At 49.1% G+C, this 18,586-nt stretch overlaps 1 protein-coding gene across 1 annotated transcript; it reads left to right on the forward strand.

Moving 5' to 3' along the window:
* The first annotated feature begins 9,022 nt into the window (after window positions 1-9,022).
* Window positions 9,023-15,763, forward strand: PIF1 (PIF1 5'-to-3' DNA helicase). Its single transcript, XM_007957812.1, has 13 exons — window positions 9,023-9,579; window positions 10,424-10,433; window positions 10,514-10,646; window positions 10,724-10,849; window positions 10,968-11,121; window positions 11,231-11,345; window positions 11,422-11,528; window positions 12,788-12,927; window positions 13,301-13,407; window positions 14,371-14,458; window positions 14,564-14,709; window positions 15,332-15,523; window positions 15,707-15,763. The coding sequence occupies exons 1-13, from the start codon at window positions 9,023-9,025 to the stop codon at window positions 15,761-15,763; spliced, it is 1,932 nt and encodes a 643-aa protein (XP_007956003.1).
* Window positions 15,764-18,586: the final 2,823 nt, after the last annotated feature.

The raw sequence follows: 18,586 nt of genomic DNA on the forward strand, positions 1-18,586 counted from the left end.
GCCTGAAGAAGGGAACGGGGGGCGCCCAGGAGGCCCGGCCAGGGGCGGGAAATGGGAGGGGCGGGGCCAGGGAGAGGCGGGTGGAGGAGCCGGGGCAGGGCCAGGACTGAGGAAGGAGCAGGGAGCCGGAGCAGAGAAAGGTTTCCCAGAGACGCCGAGGGAGAGGAACTGGGAAAGGGTAAAAGGATGAGGTGGTGGGGCGGGGGGAGGGGGATGGGGCTTCCGGCCTAGAGGCGGAGGCGAGGGGGAGGGCGGGGCTCAGGGGCGGGGCTCAGGGGCGTGGCCAGGGTGGGGCTAAACCGAGTGAGCGTCGGAGGCGTTGGCTGCTGGTCCTTTTGAGGTCTCCTAAGAGGAGTGAGATTGGGCAATCTACTTGTGTAGTGACACTGCCTGGGAAACCCAAGGAGGGGTCGCTATGAGTCGGGTTCGACTCCATGGCAAATAACAACAACAACGGAGAGGAGTGAGCTGGGGTTGCAGGACTGGCAGAGCTGCCCTGGCCGGCCCAGAGATGGGAGCACCAAGCGACTTCACTTCTTTTCTCCTCGAAGCTGGGGCAATAACAACCTCCTGATTCTCTTCTTCCTGGAAGCTCCGACCTGGAGCTCAGACCCCGTCGGGAGTGTGGTGTAAACGGAAGGACCTGGGACTGGCAGTTTTGACTCCTGGCTCTCTTTGGGAGGGTCGGTTCTGCCTCTGAGAGGTCCCCAAACGCAGTGTTCTCCCCTAGTTGAGCATCGTTTAGAGCTGTTTCTCTCCCTGGTTCACATATCTGAAGACCACCGCCACTACCCCTACCCAGAGGTTATCTTACAGACTTGACAACCTTGCTAAGAAGTGGTGTGTAGGGTGGGGCACTTCACTCCAGAGGAGGAGACCACATTATACCCTGCACCCATTTTACACTTGGAAAAAGAGAGGCCCGAGAAAGAGAGAGTGATGGGTCTCCTGAACCCCCAACCCCCGATCTCGTGATCAACCCTGCCCCGTTCCTCAGCAGAAGAATTGAGTGTGGGATCAATGCGGGTGACCTCCTTTGGCTGCCATAGCAGCAGCCACGCCAGTTAGTCAAAGCTCCCCTTTCAGCACTGCCTTCTGCCAGTCCTCGGGCTCCCAGGCCATTTTCCAGCCTTCCCAGTGCCAAGGGAAAAAGAGATGGAGAACACTTTGTCCTCAGGGCTGGACCTGGGTTAGGCTCATGGGGGTGAAGGAATTCAGCCTGGGGATCTGAGAAAGTCTATGACAATCTCTCATAGCCACCACATAGCTTTATTTCCTCTATCTACAGAGCTGTGCTGCCACTGACCCCCATGCCTGAGGACCCAAAGGATCCTGTACCTATAAACTGAGGTTTTGCCTGAAGGAAACCAGGGACCCTGGAGAATTCGTGTTGCTGGGCAGAACAACCCATTTAGGTCACTTTTGAGAGTGAGCCACTGATATCCACTCTGACCTCGGTTTCCCCATCCTGCCCATGCTGGATGTTGCCTTCATAGTGTACACATCCATTCAACACCCATATTTTATTTGCCTTGACTGTCTGCCTATATACCAATGGCTGGAAGATACATCAGGGTCCTGGGTGTGTGTGTGTCTACTGGGAGAGATAAATAAACAGATAATGAGAAGACCATGTGTTGAATATAAGTGTAAATGCACATAGGAGGGGCATCAAAACTAGGAGAAAGAAGGAAGGACAGGCATTCTAGGCAGAGGGGACAATGTAAGCAATGTCATGAAACAGCATAGTGTGTGTATGTGTGTGTGTGTGTGTGTGTGTAGACCAGGCGGGAAAGAGAGGGCTCAATGCAGGGAGGACCTCGCAGGCTGTGTTGAGAAGACTATATTTTAAACTCAGGGCAATGGGAAGCTACTGAAGGCTTTTGACATGGAAGTGATGGAATCTGTTCTGCATTTGTGCCATTAATCAATCAAAAAAGTTTGCTGAGTGCCTCCTAAAGCGGAGTGCTTTCCATCCCTCATCCAGACATTAAATGACTACTCACCTGGAAGTGGTAGAACTAGGATTCAAACCCTATCTGACTCCACTCTGTACTCCTAACCTCTCTACTAAATGACCTGTTTTGCAGTGTTGTGTGACAAGGCCATGCAAGATGCAGACCCTGCCTTGGGAAGCTGATCAACCAGAAGAAGGGTGGACAAGTCCTGAGAAGTGCTATGATTAAGGAGTACACAGCTCCTGGGGAGAGTCAGTTCCCAAGGAGGGGCTGGAATGACTGAATTGTATTCTAGCAGTGTTAGCTGGGTGGAGGAATGGGAGAAGGTTTGGGAAGAAAGAACATCATGAACAAAAGTGAGAACATGTAAAACATCTTGACTTGCTAGGGGAACTGTGGGCAGTTTCTGTGTGGTCATAATACTTGGGGTGGGTAGTGGAATGAGGAGAGATTCTGACAAGGAGGCAGCAGGAGCCAGAGCCACAAAGGGCCTTGAGTGCTGACCTAAGGGATTTGAAATTCCTCCTGCAAGTAGCAGCAACCACTGGAGGGTTGAGTCAGGGTGTGACAACATCTGATTGTCATTTTAAAAGCTCACTTTCATGGCTGCTGTGTGGAGAATGGACAATGGGGGCAAAAGAGACAAGGAGGTCCATTGAGTAGGAGATTTTTACAGAAATCCAGGTAGGAAGTGATGAAGCCTGAACCAGAGCAATCATTACGAGTCTCAGAGGGAAAGATTCAAGAGATAGTGAAGAGATAAAAGGTGGGGTCAAGACTTGAGATAATGGTTTCATTATTCAAATATTTATTCATTTAATAAATATTTATTGAGAGTCTATTATGTGTCAGACATGTTCTAAACACAAAAGCCAAAGATTACTGCTGTAATCTAGGGGAGACAGGATGGGCTGCTAGTTCTAGGGTGTGGGAAGGGGATGGAGGGAGGTGAATAGATTAGAAATACATTTTAGAAGCAGAAACAAGGTGTCGGTTGTGAGTTGGATGTGGTAGTTAAGAAGGAATTAAGACTGTGGTGTGGGTTTTTAACTTGAGCCAAAAATGGTGGTGCCATTTACTGAGATGATAAAGACAAGGAGAAAAACAGGTGTATGTGGCATTGGGAAGATTAGAATCTGTTTTGGAGAAAGTGAACTGATGGAACTGATAGACATCTGTGTGGAGATTACAGGTGGACAAATGGAGATACAGTGTGGAGTTCAGGGGAGAAGGGCAGTCTAAAGATAAAATATTGGGAATCAGCATGTTGAATGGGATTGGAAGAGACAAGGGGAAAATAATTGTCCAAGGCTGGGGGCCTCCCACATTGAGAAGTCTGGTTGAGGAGGAGAGGTTAACCAAGGAGACCTGACAAGGAACAGCCAACAGGTAGGAAGAAACAAGAAGAGTGTATCTCCTGGAAATTGAGAGGTTTGCAGGAGATAGTGGTTAGCTATGTGGAATAATACTCAGATTCAACAAAATGAGTGTCTTGCTGCCCAGTGTGATGAAGAAATGCACAGTGCCCTGGAAGCTGGAACACCATGCAATACTCTCTCCTGTTCAGCTCCTCTCCAAGGCTGTCCTTGTAAGCTTCCGGGCCCCAAGGGGTGGGGGGAGGGGCAAAAACTTGGAGAGAGAGGACCCAGTAAAGTGGAAGGGAGGGGCTCTGGTGGCCCAGAGATTAAAGCATTCGGATGCTAACCGAAAGGTCGGTGGTTGGAACCCACCAACCGCTCCCACTCAGCTTCCGTAGACTTAGTCTTGGAAACGCGATGGGACAGTTCGACTTTGTCTACAGAGTCCTTATGAGTCATAATCGACTCGGCTCTGTTTGGTTTGGTTAAGGTGAGAGGAATACTCTTTTGAGAATCAACGAATATAATGTCGAAAATGGACTTTTTAAACCAATCAGTTCATTGCTAATGTCATTGTTATTAATGAGTCGGAGATTGGACTGAGACCTCCCAGCAAGAGGAGGGAAAGCAAATAAAACGGAAGGAGTTACAGGGGAGGAAATTTCATAAGAAGAAAACCCGTTCCTCCTAAGAGCTTCCCTTAAAACCACGCGTCAGGTTAAGCGAGGAGATGAGCCGAGTAACGCTTTGCTTGGGATTGACCTCGCGGTGGCAGCAATGAGCAAAGGTCCGGGCGGATGCTGAGAACCGCCCACAGGGAGGAAGTCCGGCCCCAACTGTGAGGACACCTCTGGCTCCGCCTCTCTCCTCTACAGGCCAGTCAGGATCCGGCTGGCGGGTGGGGCGGTGTGAGGGCGGGGACGGTGCCAGAGGACCGTTAATCCACCGCCAGGCAGTTGTAAGGTATTTGATTCCTTTCCCTACAAGGATTTAAGTGTTGTTCCTCTTACAAAAACCTCGATGGGTGTTCAACTGTCTTGGGAAAAGATCTGGCTGTTTCATATAAAACTAAACATACACATACCCTATGACCCAGCAATTTGTCCCCAAGGTATTTACCCAAAATAAAGCATAAATCCACAAAAAGTAGACTTTCTACCAACAGGAAAATGGATAAACAGTATCCATTACAATGGAATACTGCTCAACAATAAAAAAGAACGAACTACTGAAATACCTAACAACATGAATAATCTCAAAATTACTATTGCTTAGTGAAAGAAGCCTTCCACTCAAGAATACATACTGATTATTTATAAGAAGTTCTAAAATAACCTAAACTAATATATAGGAGCTCTGGTAGCATGGTGCCTAAGGCACTTGACTACTAACCAGAAGACTGGCTGTTCAAACCCACCAGCCACTCCTTGGAAGGAGGGTTGGGCAATCAACTTCCATAGAGATACTGCTTCAGAAACCCAACGAGGGGTCACTGTGAGTCGCGGGCGACTCGAGGGCACATAACAACAACAACAATAATGTATGGTGAAAACAAATTCAGAACAGGGATTGCCATGGGATTGAGGTTTGAGGATGGCCGGGAAGTGACCTGAAGGAACTTTCTAGATGACAGTAATGTTCTATTGCTGTCCAATAGAATGCTCTGCAAAGATGGAAACGTCCTGTATCTGTGCTGTCCAGTGGTAGCTATTGTTACTGAGCACTTTACATGTGGCTACTGTGACCAAAGAACTGAATATTTAATTTTAATTAATTTAAAATTAAATAGGCATATGTGGCTGGTGGCTACAGTATTGGATAGGATATCCAATATCCTGACAGGGGTTTAGGTTACACAGTCAAAACTCCTCTAAGGATATGCCTAAGATTGTTGATTTCACTGTATGTAAAATTTACTTTAGAAAGGTGGAAAATACCGAACTCTAGTTAATGGCACACATGCTGAAGTGTTTAGAAGTGAAATGTTCTAATGTCTGCAAATCTAAAATGCGTAACAAAATGATAAGTTGATGGATGTAGGAATGGGTAGATGGATAAAAAACAAAGTGTGTTGCTGTTGAGTTGTTTCCGACCATAAAGAGCCTATAGGATGGTGTAGAACTGAGCCATAGGCTGTAATCTTTATGGAAGCAGACTGCCTTTTCTTCCTTCTGCAGATCAGCTACTGAGTTCCAAAACACCAACCTGTCAGTTACTATACCATTACTAGGTATATATCCTAAAGAAGTGAGAGCCGGGACACGAATAGATATATGCACACCATGTTCATCACAGCACTATTTAGAATAGCAAAGAGATGGAAACAACCTAAGTGCCCATGAACGGAAGAATGGATAACCAAACTGTGGTTCAGTTAGCAGCCGAGGCTTAACCACTGCATCACCAGGGCTCCTTTGGATAGATGGATAAAAATCAAAACCAAACTCACTGCCATCGAGTTGATTCCAACACATAGTGACCTCCATTGTGTTTGCTAGGCTATAAATCTTTACGAAAGCAGAGTGCCTCATCTTTCTTCCACAGAGCAGCTGGTGAGTTTGAACCACTGACCTTTTGCTTCCTTAGTCACATCTTCCCTGACTCATCTGCCTCCTTGCTTTCCTGATAAGGACTCTTGTGATTACACTGGGCCCACCCAGATAATCTAGGATAATCTCCCTTCTCAGGATTCTTAACTTAATAATGCCTGCAAAGTGTCTTTTTTCCATGTAAGGTAATATATTCAGAAATTCTGAGGATTAAAACATGGATATCTGGGGGGACATTATTCTGCCTATTACAGCAACTTTGAGAATTTTCTTTAATCTATTTGTTTACTCATTGGTAATGACCTATGACACTAGGTCAAGTCAACACTGAATAAGAAAAATACTTCTCATGATTTTTTTTGATAACTGCTTTATTGAGATATAATTCACCAGACAACTCACTCATTAAACATGTAAAATTTATTGGTGTTAAGTACAGTCACAGAGTTGTGTAACTATCAGCCCAGTTTTAAAGCATTTTCATTTTTCTCCTGTCTTAACCGATGAGGAAGCAAAACCTTGAGATGTTAAGGAAACTTGCTTAGGATAACATGTAACTGGTAGGGATGGGACAATTCAGTGAGTGTCAGGAGCCAGATTCCCCTAGCTTTGTCCCACTCCCTTCATGAAATAAGACCTGGGAGCAGTGTGGTATAGAGGTTAAGCCAGCAGGTTTAGTTAGGTTAGATCTGGGTTCAAGGCATGGTTTTGGTAAAACCTCTTGGCACCTCATTTTCCTTATTTGAAAAATTAGGGTAATTCAATTCATGGTAGCTACCATCTGTAAAATGAGGGGCTAGATTCACTTCAGAGATCCCTTCCAGCTAGGGAAATCCAAGTTTCTAATAGGGAAAGAAGATAATTTAAAAATTCCCCAGGCATCCAGTGCAAAAGAAGAGATAAGAATTCCCTGAAGGAAAAAATATTCCAAATGACAGATCTGACAAAGGACTTATCTCTAAAATTTATAGAAAACTCTTAACATCTCAACATTAAAAAGACAAACAATCCAATTAAAAAATGGGCAAAAGACATGAACAAACACTTCACCAAAGAAGAAATGTTCAAAATCATTAGCCATTAGCGAGATGCAAATCAAAACAACAAGGAGATACCATCTCATCCCAGCATTAATAGCAAAGTTCACAAGACAGGAAGTAACAAATGCTGGCAAGAATGTGGAGAGTTTGGGACTCTCATACACTGCTGGTGGGACTATAAAATGATACAACCACTGTGGAAATTGGTATGGCGATTCCTTAAAAAGTTGGAAATAGAAATACCATTTGATCCAGCAATCCCATTACTAGGTATATACCCTAAAGAAGTGAGAGCCAGGACAGAAATAGATATACGCACACCCATGTTCATCACAGCACTATTCACAATAGCAAAGAAATGTAAACAATCTCAGTGTCCATCAATAGAGGAATGGATAACCTCTGTGGTACATACACACAATGGGATATTATTCAACACTAAAGAATAATGAAGAATGCAAAATACTGCATAACCTGGATGAACTTGGAGGACATGCTGAGTGAAATAAGGACTCAATGAATAAAGACAGAAGGACAAATATTATATAAGTCTACTATTGTAAAAAATCAAGGAAAGGTTTATATATGGAAGGAAACTTTTTGGGGAGGGAAAATTCCTATATAGGTTGGGGAAAAAAAAAAAAAAGAAACTAAAGATTATCAGTGATTACCAGGGGTAGCGGGGAGGGGAAAAGAGGAGGCTTTTGTTTGCGAGGCATTGCTAAAGGTTGGTGGAGTATTTTGGAAAAAGATAGAAATAATAGTAGCACAACGTGAAAAATGTCATCAATGTCCCCAAGCTGTAAATGTGGAAGTCATATTGGTGAATGTCTTGTGTATGTTTTCACCTCAATAAAAGTTAATAATTCTAATTAGACTTCCTTGAAGACACACTTTCCTTGTACCCTCTGAGTACCCAGCACCTCAGTCAGTGACAAAGAGCTACGCGCGAAATGACCATTACAAGGCAGAGCAGGACGGAGAGCTGGGAGGCCGGTAGTGATCCTCAGAGCAGAAACAGAGGGTACAAGAAAGCAGAGGCAGCTCTTCCCAAGTCTCGGTGCTGCGTGTGGTCTCCAGGAGAGGAGCCAGGATTTGGGGGTGAAGGAGTGCCGAAAGAATGGGTCTGAAAATAAATCTTCGGAGCCGCGTTTGAGCACTCTAGATTACAGGTAAGGGCCCAGCCCCCTGCCCCGCCCATTCGTACACTATACTTGGTATGCTCCGACCACAACCATCCACCCCATCTCTCCTGCGTGCGATTGGTATATCCCGAGCTGGTGGAGTTATACTTCAAGGAAAGGCAAGCCTGTTTACACGCCCCTACCCCTGATTGGCTGAAGAATTTAAAGATCCGTCCGGTGATAGGGTGATGTTCTACTCCGAGTATTTGAAAGTTCTTAGTTTCCGAACTTTGCTGTCCCCAGCAGATCCGGCAGATCACCTTGTTCATCAAAGTGCCAGCTCAAGAAAGTGAGTGTCCACCCGAACTCCGTGGTGGGAGGCGGAACGTTTGACTTCTTCAAGGGGTTAGAATCCCTGGGGAGGGTGCACATGAATGGGTCACACGGAAGGAGCTCCCATACCTACCGTGGAGGTGGGAAGCGCATACCAAGAGTTGTGGCTTAAAAAGGGCAAGTATTAACTTCCACTTAAACACACAAGGAATAGAGAGACCAAATAAACCAGGGCACGTATCTGGAAAACAGAAAGCGCTTTTTATATGCCAGGCCCCTTCTCATCTCCCCACGTGCGATTCCCATTCCAGAGGACTGTGAGGATTCCCGTGCTCGCCCTGTATCTCTTTAAAGCAATCTGCTTCTCTGCTCAGTGGTCCACTCCTTCTGTGGCCCTTGCTTTCCTTCGGAACAGCCTGGGTTTCCTCAATCCTAAATGCACGTGACACCGCCCATCTGCCGCTCCGCAATTTGTTGTGTAGTGGAGTACCTTTCTAAGAGTTGATCTTCGGCTGTCTATAGAGTCCTTTTACCGGTGACAGCCACCGTAACCCCATGTGTCCCTCAACTGGGTCCCCTCTCTACTACCCAGTATGCCCCTTGAACCTATCTCGACAACCTCTGCTTCGGTCCCTTAGAAGACCTGAGGCAGCGGCGACGATGCTATCCGGCACCGAGACGGTGGCAGCAGAGTGCGAGGATGCGGAGCTGCGGTGCAGCGTAGCTGTAGAGGAGCTGAGCCCTGGCGGGCAACCGCGAAAACGCCAGTCTCTGCGCACCGCGGAGCTGAGCCTGGGTCGCAATGAGCGCCGAGAGCTGATGCTGAGACTGCAGGGGCCGGGGCAGATTGGGCGGCCGCGGTGCTTTCCCCTGCGCGCAGCGCGCCTCTTCACGCGGTTTGCAGCGACCGGACGCAGCGCGCTGCGTCTCCCTGCCGACGGCGCTCCACGGCCGGGCGCTGGCACTGTGCAGTTGCTGCTCTCCGACTGCCCCCCGGACCGCCTGCGCCGCTTCCTACGTACGCTGCGCCTCAAGCTGGCTGCTGCCCCAGGTCCCCGGCCTGCCTCTGCCCGCGCGCAGCTGCTCGGCCCGCGGCCCCGCGACTTCGTTACCATCAGCCCAGTGCAGCCTGAGGAGCTGCGGCGCGTGGTGGCGGCCACCCGGACCCCGGACACCACTCCGGTGAAGTTGCCAAAGAAGCCCCGGACTGGGGCCGAGCACAGCAAGGACAGGAAAACAGGGACAGCTTTGGGAGTGAGTGTGACATCCTATAGATGGAAGAGGCTGAGGATGCCCAAGTTTGAGGAAAAGATGGTGGTAGTATTTGAGGAGGCTGCTGGTTATCTCAAAGTAGATGCCCATCAGACATCTGTACATGACAGGAATGTGGAAATTGTGCCTGTTTCTCATAGTGGAATTCTCAAGACTGGGTAAGATAGCAGGAAAAGGGAGTTCAGGCCTGAGCCTTGGGGAGCATCCAGGCACAAAGAGGAAGCAGAGAAGGAGGTGTGGAAAGGAAAAGGAGAATATAGCAGCCCAGCAGAAGGGAGCAGCTTTGAGAGACAGTAAAGGCTGCAGTGCCAGGGGCAACAAAGAGGTCCAATAAAATTAAGTGGTCAGAGTCTAGTGGCTTTGACAGTGTTTGTGGACTGAGACAGGTGTATCACAGATCATCTGGGTTTGAAATTAAGGGAGGAAGATGAAGATGGATCATGAAAGGCCACTGGTTTGGGAGGGTTTTGCTTGTGTGTTTTGACATGTGTGCAAGAGACAGTTTTGTAACAGGAAGGTAAGTGAGAAGGAAGGCTGGGTGAAAGAACCAGAAGGATTAAAGAACCTAGGGAAAGGATCTGGGGGAGAGCCCAGACCCACAATGGGGGAAGGGGGGAATTCAGGGCAGCAGAGGTCAGTAGAGACCCAGCCTTGGATCCTTCCTCAAGAAGAGGCCTGGATCTTAATAGTTGCTGTCAAGATCTCCAGGTGAACCAGGGCTGGGGTCACATCCCTATCTCTGCCCAAGGGTTCCAAGGAGTGAAGCCAACAGAGACAAAGGACTGCCAGGCCTACTACTGCATCCAAGCCAAGAAGGGGGTTGGGGGGCAACGTCTAGGAGGTAGGAGGGGACTCTGAGATCACCCTGTCTTTCCCCAGGAAGCCCCAAGGTGGCCCCTGCCTGTGAAGAGACTGAGCTTGCCCCCAACCAAACCACAGCTTTCTGCAGAACAGGCTGCTGTGCTGAGGGCTGTTCTGAAAGGCCAGAACATTTTCTTCACTGGGAGTGCAGGTAGAAGGGGACAGAGTAGGGGTAAGGGGACCAGGGGAGATGAAGAGCAAATGGCTCTGACTTTGTTCCTTGCCTAGGGACAGGGAAGTCATACCTGCTGAAGCGTATCCTTGGTTCACTGCCCCCAACAGGCACTGTGGCCACTGCCAGCACTGGGGTGGCAGCCTGTCACATTGGGGGTACCACCCTTCATGCCTTTGCAGGTAAGTGGGAGTCTCTGGGGCTTGAGCTATGAGTAAGCCAGGTCTGTGGAGAGGGTAAAGGAATTGAGGTTGAGAAGGGGCTGGGGTCTCAGCCCAGGCTGAATAGTGTCACTCACAGGCATCGGCTCAGGCCAGGACCCCCTGGCCCAGTGTGTGGCCCTGGCCCAGAGACCAGGTGTGCGGCAGGGCTGGCTGAACTGTCAGCGTCTGGTTATTGATGAGATTTCCATGGTGGAGGCAGACCTGTTTGACAAGCTGGAGGCTGTGGCCAGGTCAGTATATGCATTGAGGGCAGTAAGTAAGGTCTGGAGTCTGGTTGGTAGTTTTGGCATGTGGAATCTGCCCACCCTGGTACCTAAATCACCCCATGCCCCTCCCCAGAGCTGTCCGGCAGCAGAACAAGCCCTTTGGAGGGATCCAACTCATTATCTGTGGGGACTTCCTACAACTACCACCTGTTACCAAGGGCTCCCAGCCCCCAAAGTTCTGCTTCCAGGTACCACTCACCCTCTGGCCCCGCCCTCACCCTTGTGGTTGTCTTCTCTGCTCCCTGACTTACCCCACCCCACCAGGCCAAGAGCTGGAAGAGGTGTGTCCCAGTGATCCTGGAGCTGACTGAAGTGTGGAGGCAGGCAGACCAGACTTTCGTCTCTCTGCTACAGGCTGTGAGGCTGGGCAGGTAAGCCCTGTTGGAAAGGGAAGGGACGACGGAATGAGAATCCAAGTTCAAGTTAGAGTGGAGCACTGGGAAGGGAGAGAAATGCTTGTCTTTGGGGCATGGTCTCTACAGAGAGAGGAGACCTGGGCAGGACAAGAGAAGGATGGGTATATAGACACATAGGAGGAATTCAGCAATGTTAGTACTCCCATTTCACAGATGCAAAAAAGAGTTGATGTGACCTAACCAAAGTCACAGCCAGTAAGTAGCTGTGTTGGGATTTGAAGCAAGTCTGTCTTGACTCCAAAACCCAAGTTCCTTCTACTTTTAGAGTCTAAGGGGCCTTTTGGTGTATAGGTGGGCAGCTCTGTAGACATAATGCCTCCCCAGCCAGCACAGAAGGTTGGGATGCCATGCCTACTCTAGTGTGAGAATGGAAAGGAGGCCAGAAGGGTAGACGAAATGGGGCCAGAGCCCGGAGTCTCTTACCACGACTCCTAGCACAGATCCAGGAGGTAGGTTGTTGTTGTTGTGTGCTGTCGTGTCGGACCCGACTCATAGCGACCCCTCCTTGGGTTTCTGAGGCAGTATTACTACGGAAGTAGATTGCCCCATCTTCCTTCCATGGAGCGGCTGGCTGGTGGGTTTGAACCGCCAGCCTTCTGGTTAGCAGTCAAGTGCCTTAGGCACTACACTATCAGAGTTCCCAGGAGGTAGCTTGTTGTTGTTGTTGTTGTTATGTGCCGTCGAGTCAGGAGGTAGGTAGGAAGGTGCATAAAACACATGGGGGACAAGAGGAAGGCTCAGGGTCCTCAAGCTGTCCCCTTCTTCCCATTTGAGCTGCTGCTGTGTCCAGGCTTGAGATTGGGGAAAATAGAAAACAGGGTGGATTTTTGCCACCAAGGCACCAAGCAAGGGGCTAGAGGATTATACCCTGGGGGCTGGTCTGATTACTGTTTCCTTGTCTAGGTCCTTCAACCCTGTGGCTTGTATTCCCTCACTTGCTTCCTCAGGAGCATTGTGGGGTGGGAGGGTAGTTAGCTGCTCCCTGCTCACTCATGCTCACAGCCCAGCATTCCCTTAGCCCATGGCTCGTCCCCCATGTCTGGAGTCCAGGTGGGTAAGGGACAAGTTGGGCAGACTGGGGGCTAGCATATCTTGCCCTGGCCCTTTCCAGCCCAAGGACTGGCTCATGGCTTGCTGCTTGGGTCATATGTTCACATTCCCCACCTTCCCTGGTTGTTAAGGTGGGCTCTCTCCTGACAGCCTGGCTTCCATAGGTGCTCAGATGAGATGACTCGCCAAATCCGGGCCACAGCTGCCCACAAGGTGGGGCGAGATGGGATTGTGGCCACGAGGCTCTGCACTCACCAGGATGATGTGGCCCTCACCAACGAGAGGCGACTGCAGGAGCTGCCAGGTGAGCAGGGAGCTAGGGTTGGGCAGGGCCCGCTGGGAGAGCCATCAGGTAGGTATGGCCCCCTGCATCCCCACCCATGAGATCATTTGGATATCTATGCACCCAACCTCAGTGGCCATAAAGGGCCTTACATTTGCAGATGTAACTGTGGGTACAGTGAGTTGGCCAAGGTCACTCAGCCAGTAAGTGCTGGAACTGAGACTTGATCCCAGGCCTCTGACTCTAGCACTCCAGTTAGACCTGCACTATCCCCACAGAGCCTTTTCCTGGCCACCAGACCCCCTTCTCCCCCACATCCCTGTCTAACAAGTATTTTTGGAAACTGAGTCACAAGTCAGTAATCTATCATCTGCTTTCCTGACTCTTTTCCCAGGTGAGGTGCACAGCTTTGAGGCCATGGACAGTGACCCTGAGCAGGCCCAGACCCTGGATGCCCAGTGTCCTGCTAGTCGGCTCCTTCAGCTAAAGCTGGGGACCCAGGTGAGTGGGAAGCAGAGCCTAGACCCTGGGAACTTCGACTGTCCTGCATGGGCCTCCCTCCTCCTTACACCCTCTGTTCAGGCAGATCCTCAACCAGTGCGCCCGGCAGTGACCACGCCAAACCTCCCTCCCGCTTATTCCCACCCACCTTCCTATCTTCAGCTTTCCACTGCCCTCCTCCCCTGCCCCATAGAGCTCCAAGCAGTGTTACTTTGGACACTTTCTTTTCCTTTGCTAAAGCTCAGTTTTATCATCTGTAAAATGGGGAGCAAATACTTATCCCACGATTGTCTTCTGTAATGTACCCTACAGATGTGAGATTCCTTGTCCTCTCATGCTGTTGGGGGTGAGTGGAATGGGAGACTTTCTTCAGTCCCAAAGGTCATCCAATAGGAAGAAACCAAGTGCAGTAGGGCTGGGGGAGAGGATGGTGGGACCTGAGGGCTATCCCTCAAGATTTGTGGCCCACATATATACCCCATAGAACAGACCTTCAAAGCACTGTGATATCTATTACCTCACTGATCTTTACTACTTTCTTCTGAGGTATGAGGAGCACAGTGGGTAAGGCATTTGGCTGCTAACCAGAAGGTCAGTGGTTCAAACCCCCTAGCTGCTCCATGGGAGGAAGATCAGACAATCTACTTCCATAAAGATTTACAGCCTCAGAAACCCTATGGTGGTCACTATGAGTCAGAAGTGACTCGATGGCAGTGGGTTTGTTTGTTTTTTTTTTTTCTAAGGTATCCTGAGCTAGTGTTATTCTCCTTTGACACAAAGGGGAAACTGAGACCCAGGAGAATAAGGCAGCTTCCCCAGGGGTCACAGCCAACCACTGGCAGAACTAAGGACAGGGACTTGGTGGCCCTCCATGACAGCCCTATTCCCCAGCCTCTGAGAACAGCAGGTTCTGGAGGTGAGGCCAGCCTGTTCTCCATCCCTCCATTTCTTTTTCTCTTGCAGGTCATGCTGGTGAAGAACCTAGCAGTGTCTCGGGGCCTGGTGAATGGGGCCCGAGGAGTAGTCGTTGGGTTTGAGACTGAGGGGAGGGGTAAGTGATAGGGGAGGCTTTGCGGCAGTAGGGAGGGGTCCTTGCTCCCCACCTCTGAACCCTAAAGCAGGGCTGAAAGGCTCAATTTCTCCACACCTCCACCAGGGCTACCCCAGGTGAGATTCCTGTGTGGAGTCACTGAGGTCATCCGTGCTGACCGCTGGACAGTGCAGGCCACCGGGGGCCAGCTACTCAGTCGGCAGCAGCTGCCCCTCCAATTGGCCTGGGCAATATCCATCCACAAAAGCCAGGTGAGCACCCAGTATGGGGGATGGGAACAGGCAAGGACAGAGGGTGGACAGAATAGGCCTGGGATATGTTAAGGAGGGGTCTTGAAGGCCTTATTGGATGGAAAATTCCATACCAGAAGTAGAATAACCTTCCTTTGGTGTATTTCCCACCCTGGCCCCTTCTCTGACATTCCCAGACACGTACTCCTCACTTTGCCATCTCTGCGCCACCATTTTGTGTCGTCCTACTGGATATGTTCAATTTAATCTTTACACAACTATACAAGGTATAGATATAAGCATCATTCCCATTTTACTGAAGAGGAAACAGGCTCAGAGAGGTTAAGTAACTTGTCTAAGGTCACACACCTAGTGAGCAGAGCCAGGATTTTTGCTCCAAGCCTTTCAGCCCAAAGCCTGAGCTCTTTTCTTTCATCCTTACACCTCAACTCTTATAGATCTATAGGAACCTCCTTTGTACTCAGACACCTATCTGCTGTCAGCCCATCCCTCTGTCTTGAGCATCTCTGAACTGGGCAAAAAGACCCAGGGGCTGCAGCTGGACTGGTGAAGGTTGGGTCAGGCTCTGGACACCAGGGGCTTCAGGCTGAGGTGGCTCCATGTCCGTCCCTCCATCCCTCAGGGCATGTCCCTGGATTGCGTGGAGATCTCTCTGGGACGTGTGTTTGCCAGTGGTCAAGCCTATGTGGCCCTTTCCCGGGCCCGCAGCTTGCAGGGCCTGCGTGTGCTGGACTTTGACCCCACAGTGATATGCTGTGACCCCCGCGTACTGCGTTTCTATGCTACCCTGCAGCAGGACGGAGGGCTCAGTCTGGTAATGGGGAGTCACGCAATGGTGGGCCACGCGGCTATGGGTGGGCTGGGAGCTAGAACAGAGGGTGGCTTGGTGGGACCCTGGCTTTGTTGGAGATAGGCAAAGGGAAGGAGATGCTGGCCCCAGGGTGTGGTTCTGGCTAATAGCATCAAGCTGTGACTGACTCCTCTGAATCTGATCCAGGAGTCCCCAGATGATGGTGAGACAGCCTCAGACCAGGATGTGGGCCCAAACCTCTGAACTCAGCCTCAAAGAGCAAGACAAAGGGTGTCTCCCCATCCTCCTGCTCCCTGGTGTGACAGGGCCCAAGAGGGTAACTGGGGGAGTGTTTCTTCCTTCTTTGGGGCCTCTCAGTTCCTGGCAGGGTTGAAGGGAGAGTGTTTCCCTCTACTTTCCAGCTGTCTATTCCACCCCTTTGTCCTGGGTGAGCTGCTTTCAGGGCCAGGAGTAAGCTTTTCTGTGCCCACTAGAAATGGGCCTGTGGTGGTACGTGGTATCAGAGGACAGAACTTTTATTTGCAGATTTGCAAGGGATGGCCATAGGCCACAGGGTTCTGAATGTTGCTTGCTTTGGGCTGTAGAGGGAAGAGGCAGCCCAGACAGGTACTGGGAACATTAAACAGGCCTCTCTACACAGGGATCCTGGGGAGGAGCTAGGCCAGGTACAGGCCCAGCCCAGGGAATGGAACTCAGGGGTGTCTCTCCAGCTAGGCCCGGCCTATACAGCTCAGACAAGCACCTCCAGGGCCTAACCTAAGAACATACACTACAAATGTGCACTCGTATTTTAAACTGCACCTTTGGGGGGAGAGAGAATATTTGGGAACATTGAAATGGATGTTCTCGGATTATATTTATTTAGGACAAATAAATTTAAGAATTGTGTAAGAACTGTGCATCTTCTGTCTTTAAAAGGGCAGCTCTGCCTGGGGCCTGGGATACTCCTTCTGGGAAGGCCTTCTTCTGCCTGCTTTCTCTCACCCTCTCTCTCTCTCACTTGTGCAGATGCACACATTGTCATTTGTTTACACCACGCTGGCTGAGATTACAGCATCCGCGTGTGAGGTTTTGTTGGTAACACTGGTTGTTTGCGAAGCCAAGTCATCTGATGTTGGTAACAGTGAAATGACAAGGAGAATCACACCACCCAGTAATAGTCAGAAGAAGAACATAGAGAATTCATATGGTAGGAAAAAGGAGCTAGCCCAACACAGCATTGGAAGAATGCTGGTGGCCTTGGTTGAAACATTCTCAGATTGGACCATGCCAAAGCTCCAGCTTGAAAGTTCTGATGGAGAAGGGATCATCCATAAACTAACTTCAGTTTATCAGAAAGCCTGACAGGTAGGATGGATGTGAAGAAATTGGAACCTTCATCCATGCTGACGGGATTGTAAAATGGCACAGCTGCTAAGGAAAACAGTTTTGGCAGTTTCTCAAAAAGTCAAACATAGAATTACCAAATGACCCATCAATTCTGGGTCCACTCCTAGGTATATGCCCCGAAAAATTAAAAACAGGTATGCAAACAGATATTTGTATATTCGTGTTCATTGTGGTGTTGTTAAATGTAGAAACCAACACGAATGCTCATCAACAGGTGAATGGATAAACAAAAGGTGGTACACCACTCCAAGAAGTCACCTTTCAACCAAAGAATAGATTGGCTTATAAAATAATATCACCCATGAGTAACATGTCCCTTAAACAATTAACTATATGAGACAAATTATAAACATTTACACAAAAGCAAGGATGAGAAACAGAACAAACCGCATGGGAATAATGAGAATGCTGACACATTGTGAAAACTGTAACTAATGTCACAGAACAGCATGTATAAAAATTGTTGAATGAGAACCTGTTTTGTAAATCCAAAACACTAAAATATTTTTTAAAAAAGTAGTACATAACATACACTGGAATACTGCTCAGCCATAAAGAGAAAGGAAGGTCTGATACATGCTACAACATGGATGAACCCTAAGGACATACTCAATGAAATAAGTCAGTCACAGAAGGGCAAGCATTGTATTATCCTGCTTATACAAAATATCAAGAATAGACTTTTACAGAAATAAAAGTTTATTAGTGGTTGCCAAAGGCAGGTAGAAGGGAGGGGGAAAGGGGAATGTGAAGTCTAGGGGACAGTAAAGGAGCATGTGGGTTGAACGGCAGTGGAGACCACTGATGTGGGGACTCATGCTGTCGTGCTACAGAGGGGCTCTGGGGGGCTCAGATCCTCACTGTGAGCCTAGTGGGGGAGGCAAGGCCAGAGCCTCTGGAGAATTTGGCCTGTGGTTAGAACTCAGAAAATCCGCCTGAGTGTTCATCCTGATTTTGCCACTTACCAGCTGTATGAACTTAGCTTGTTATATAACCTTTCTGAGAGGGTTTCCTTACCTACAAAGTGCAGGTGGTAATTGTTCCTTCCACACAGAATTAGTGGGAGAAAGGCCATTCACATGGTAGGCCCTGGATCAGTAGATATGAACATGTATTGTTACTATTTATTATTCCCATGAGGAGCCCTGGTAGTGCAGTAGTCAAAGTGCTTGGCTGCTAACCTAAAGGTCGGCAGTTTGAACCTACCAGCCACTCCAGGGGAGAAAGATGTGGCAGTCGGCTTCCATAAAGATTTACAACTTTGGAAACCCTGTGGGTTGCTATAAGTCAGAATTGACTTGAAGGCATAGGTGGGTATGGGTATCACCGTGATATCTGCAGAACATAGTCCTGTGTGGTTCCTACATTGGCTCCTTTGACAACAAGATGTGTTAGCCTTGGATCTGGACACTAGAGAATCCCTACCTGCCTGGCTCTTGTCACCACTCCTTCTTGGCCTTGAGGAATCCATAGTTTTTTTGTATCGTGATCCCTTTTCTCTGCACTCCTAGAAGCAGAAACAAAGACCACCAGGATGACCTCCTCCCCAACAAGTGGGCAGCTGTGGGCCTCCTTATATGTGGTGTCATGTGAGGATCAAGATGTGCCCCATCAGCCCACAGGACATAGCCCTCCTCTAGGTTCCAGCTGTAAACCAGTCACACCCAGCCCCTACAC

Source organism: Orycteropus afer, unplaced genomic scaffold (genome assembly GCF_000298275.1).
Source record: "Orycteropus afer afer isolate SDZICR_OR568_19922 unplaced genomic scaffold, OryAfe1.0 scaffold00015, whole genome shotgun sequence".
Classification (NCBI taxonomy): domain Eukaryota; kingdom Metazoa; phylum Chordata; class Mammalia; order Tubulidentata; family Orycteropodidae; genus Orycteropus; species Orycteropus afer.

What these genes read in the sequence shown, in the direction of transcription:
- PIF1 (XM_007957812.1), top strand. Translation starts at nt 9,023, where the DNA reads ATGCTATCCGGCACCGAGACGGTGGCAGCAGAGTGCGAGGATGCGGAG. An exon ending in CCCCAAAGTTCTGCTTCCAG is followed by an intron (nt 11,346 to 11,421) that starts GTACCACTCACC and finishes CCACCCCACCAG; the next exon opens with GCCAAGAGCTGGAAGAGGTG. An exon ending in CAGGCTGTGAGGCTGGGCAG is followed by an intron (nt 11,529 to 12,787) that starts GTAAGCCCTGTT and finishes TGGCTTCCATAG; the next exon opens with GTGCTCAGATGAGATGACTC.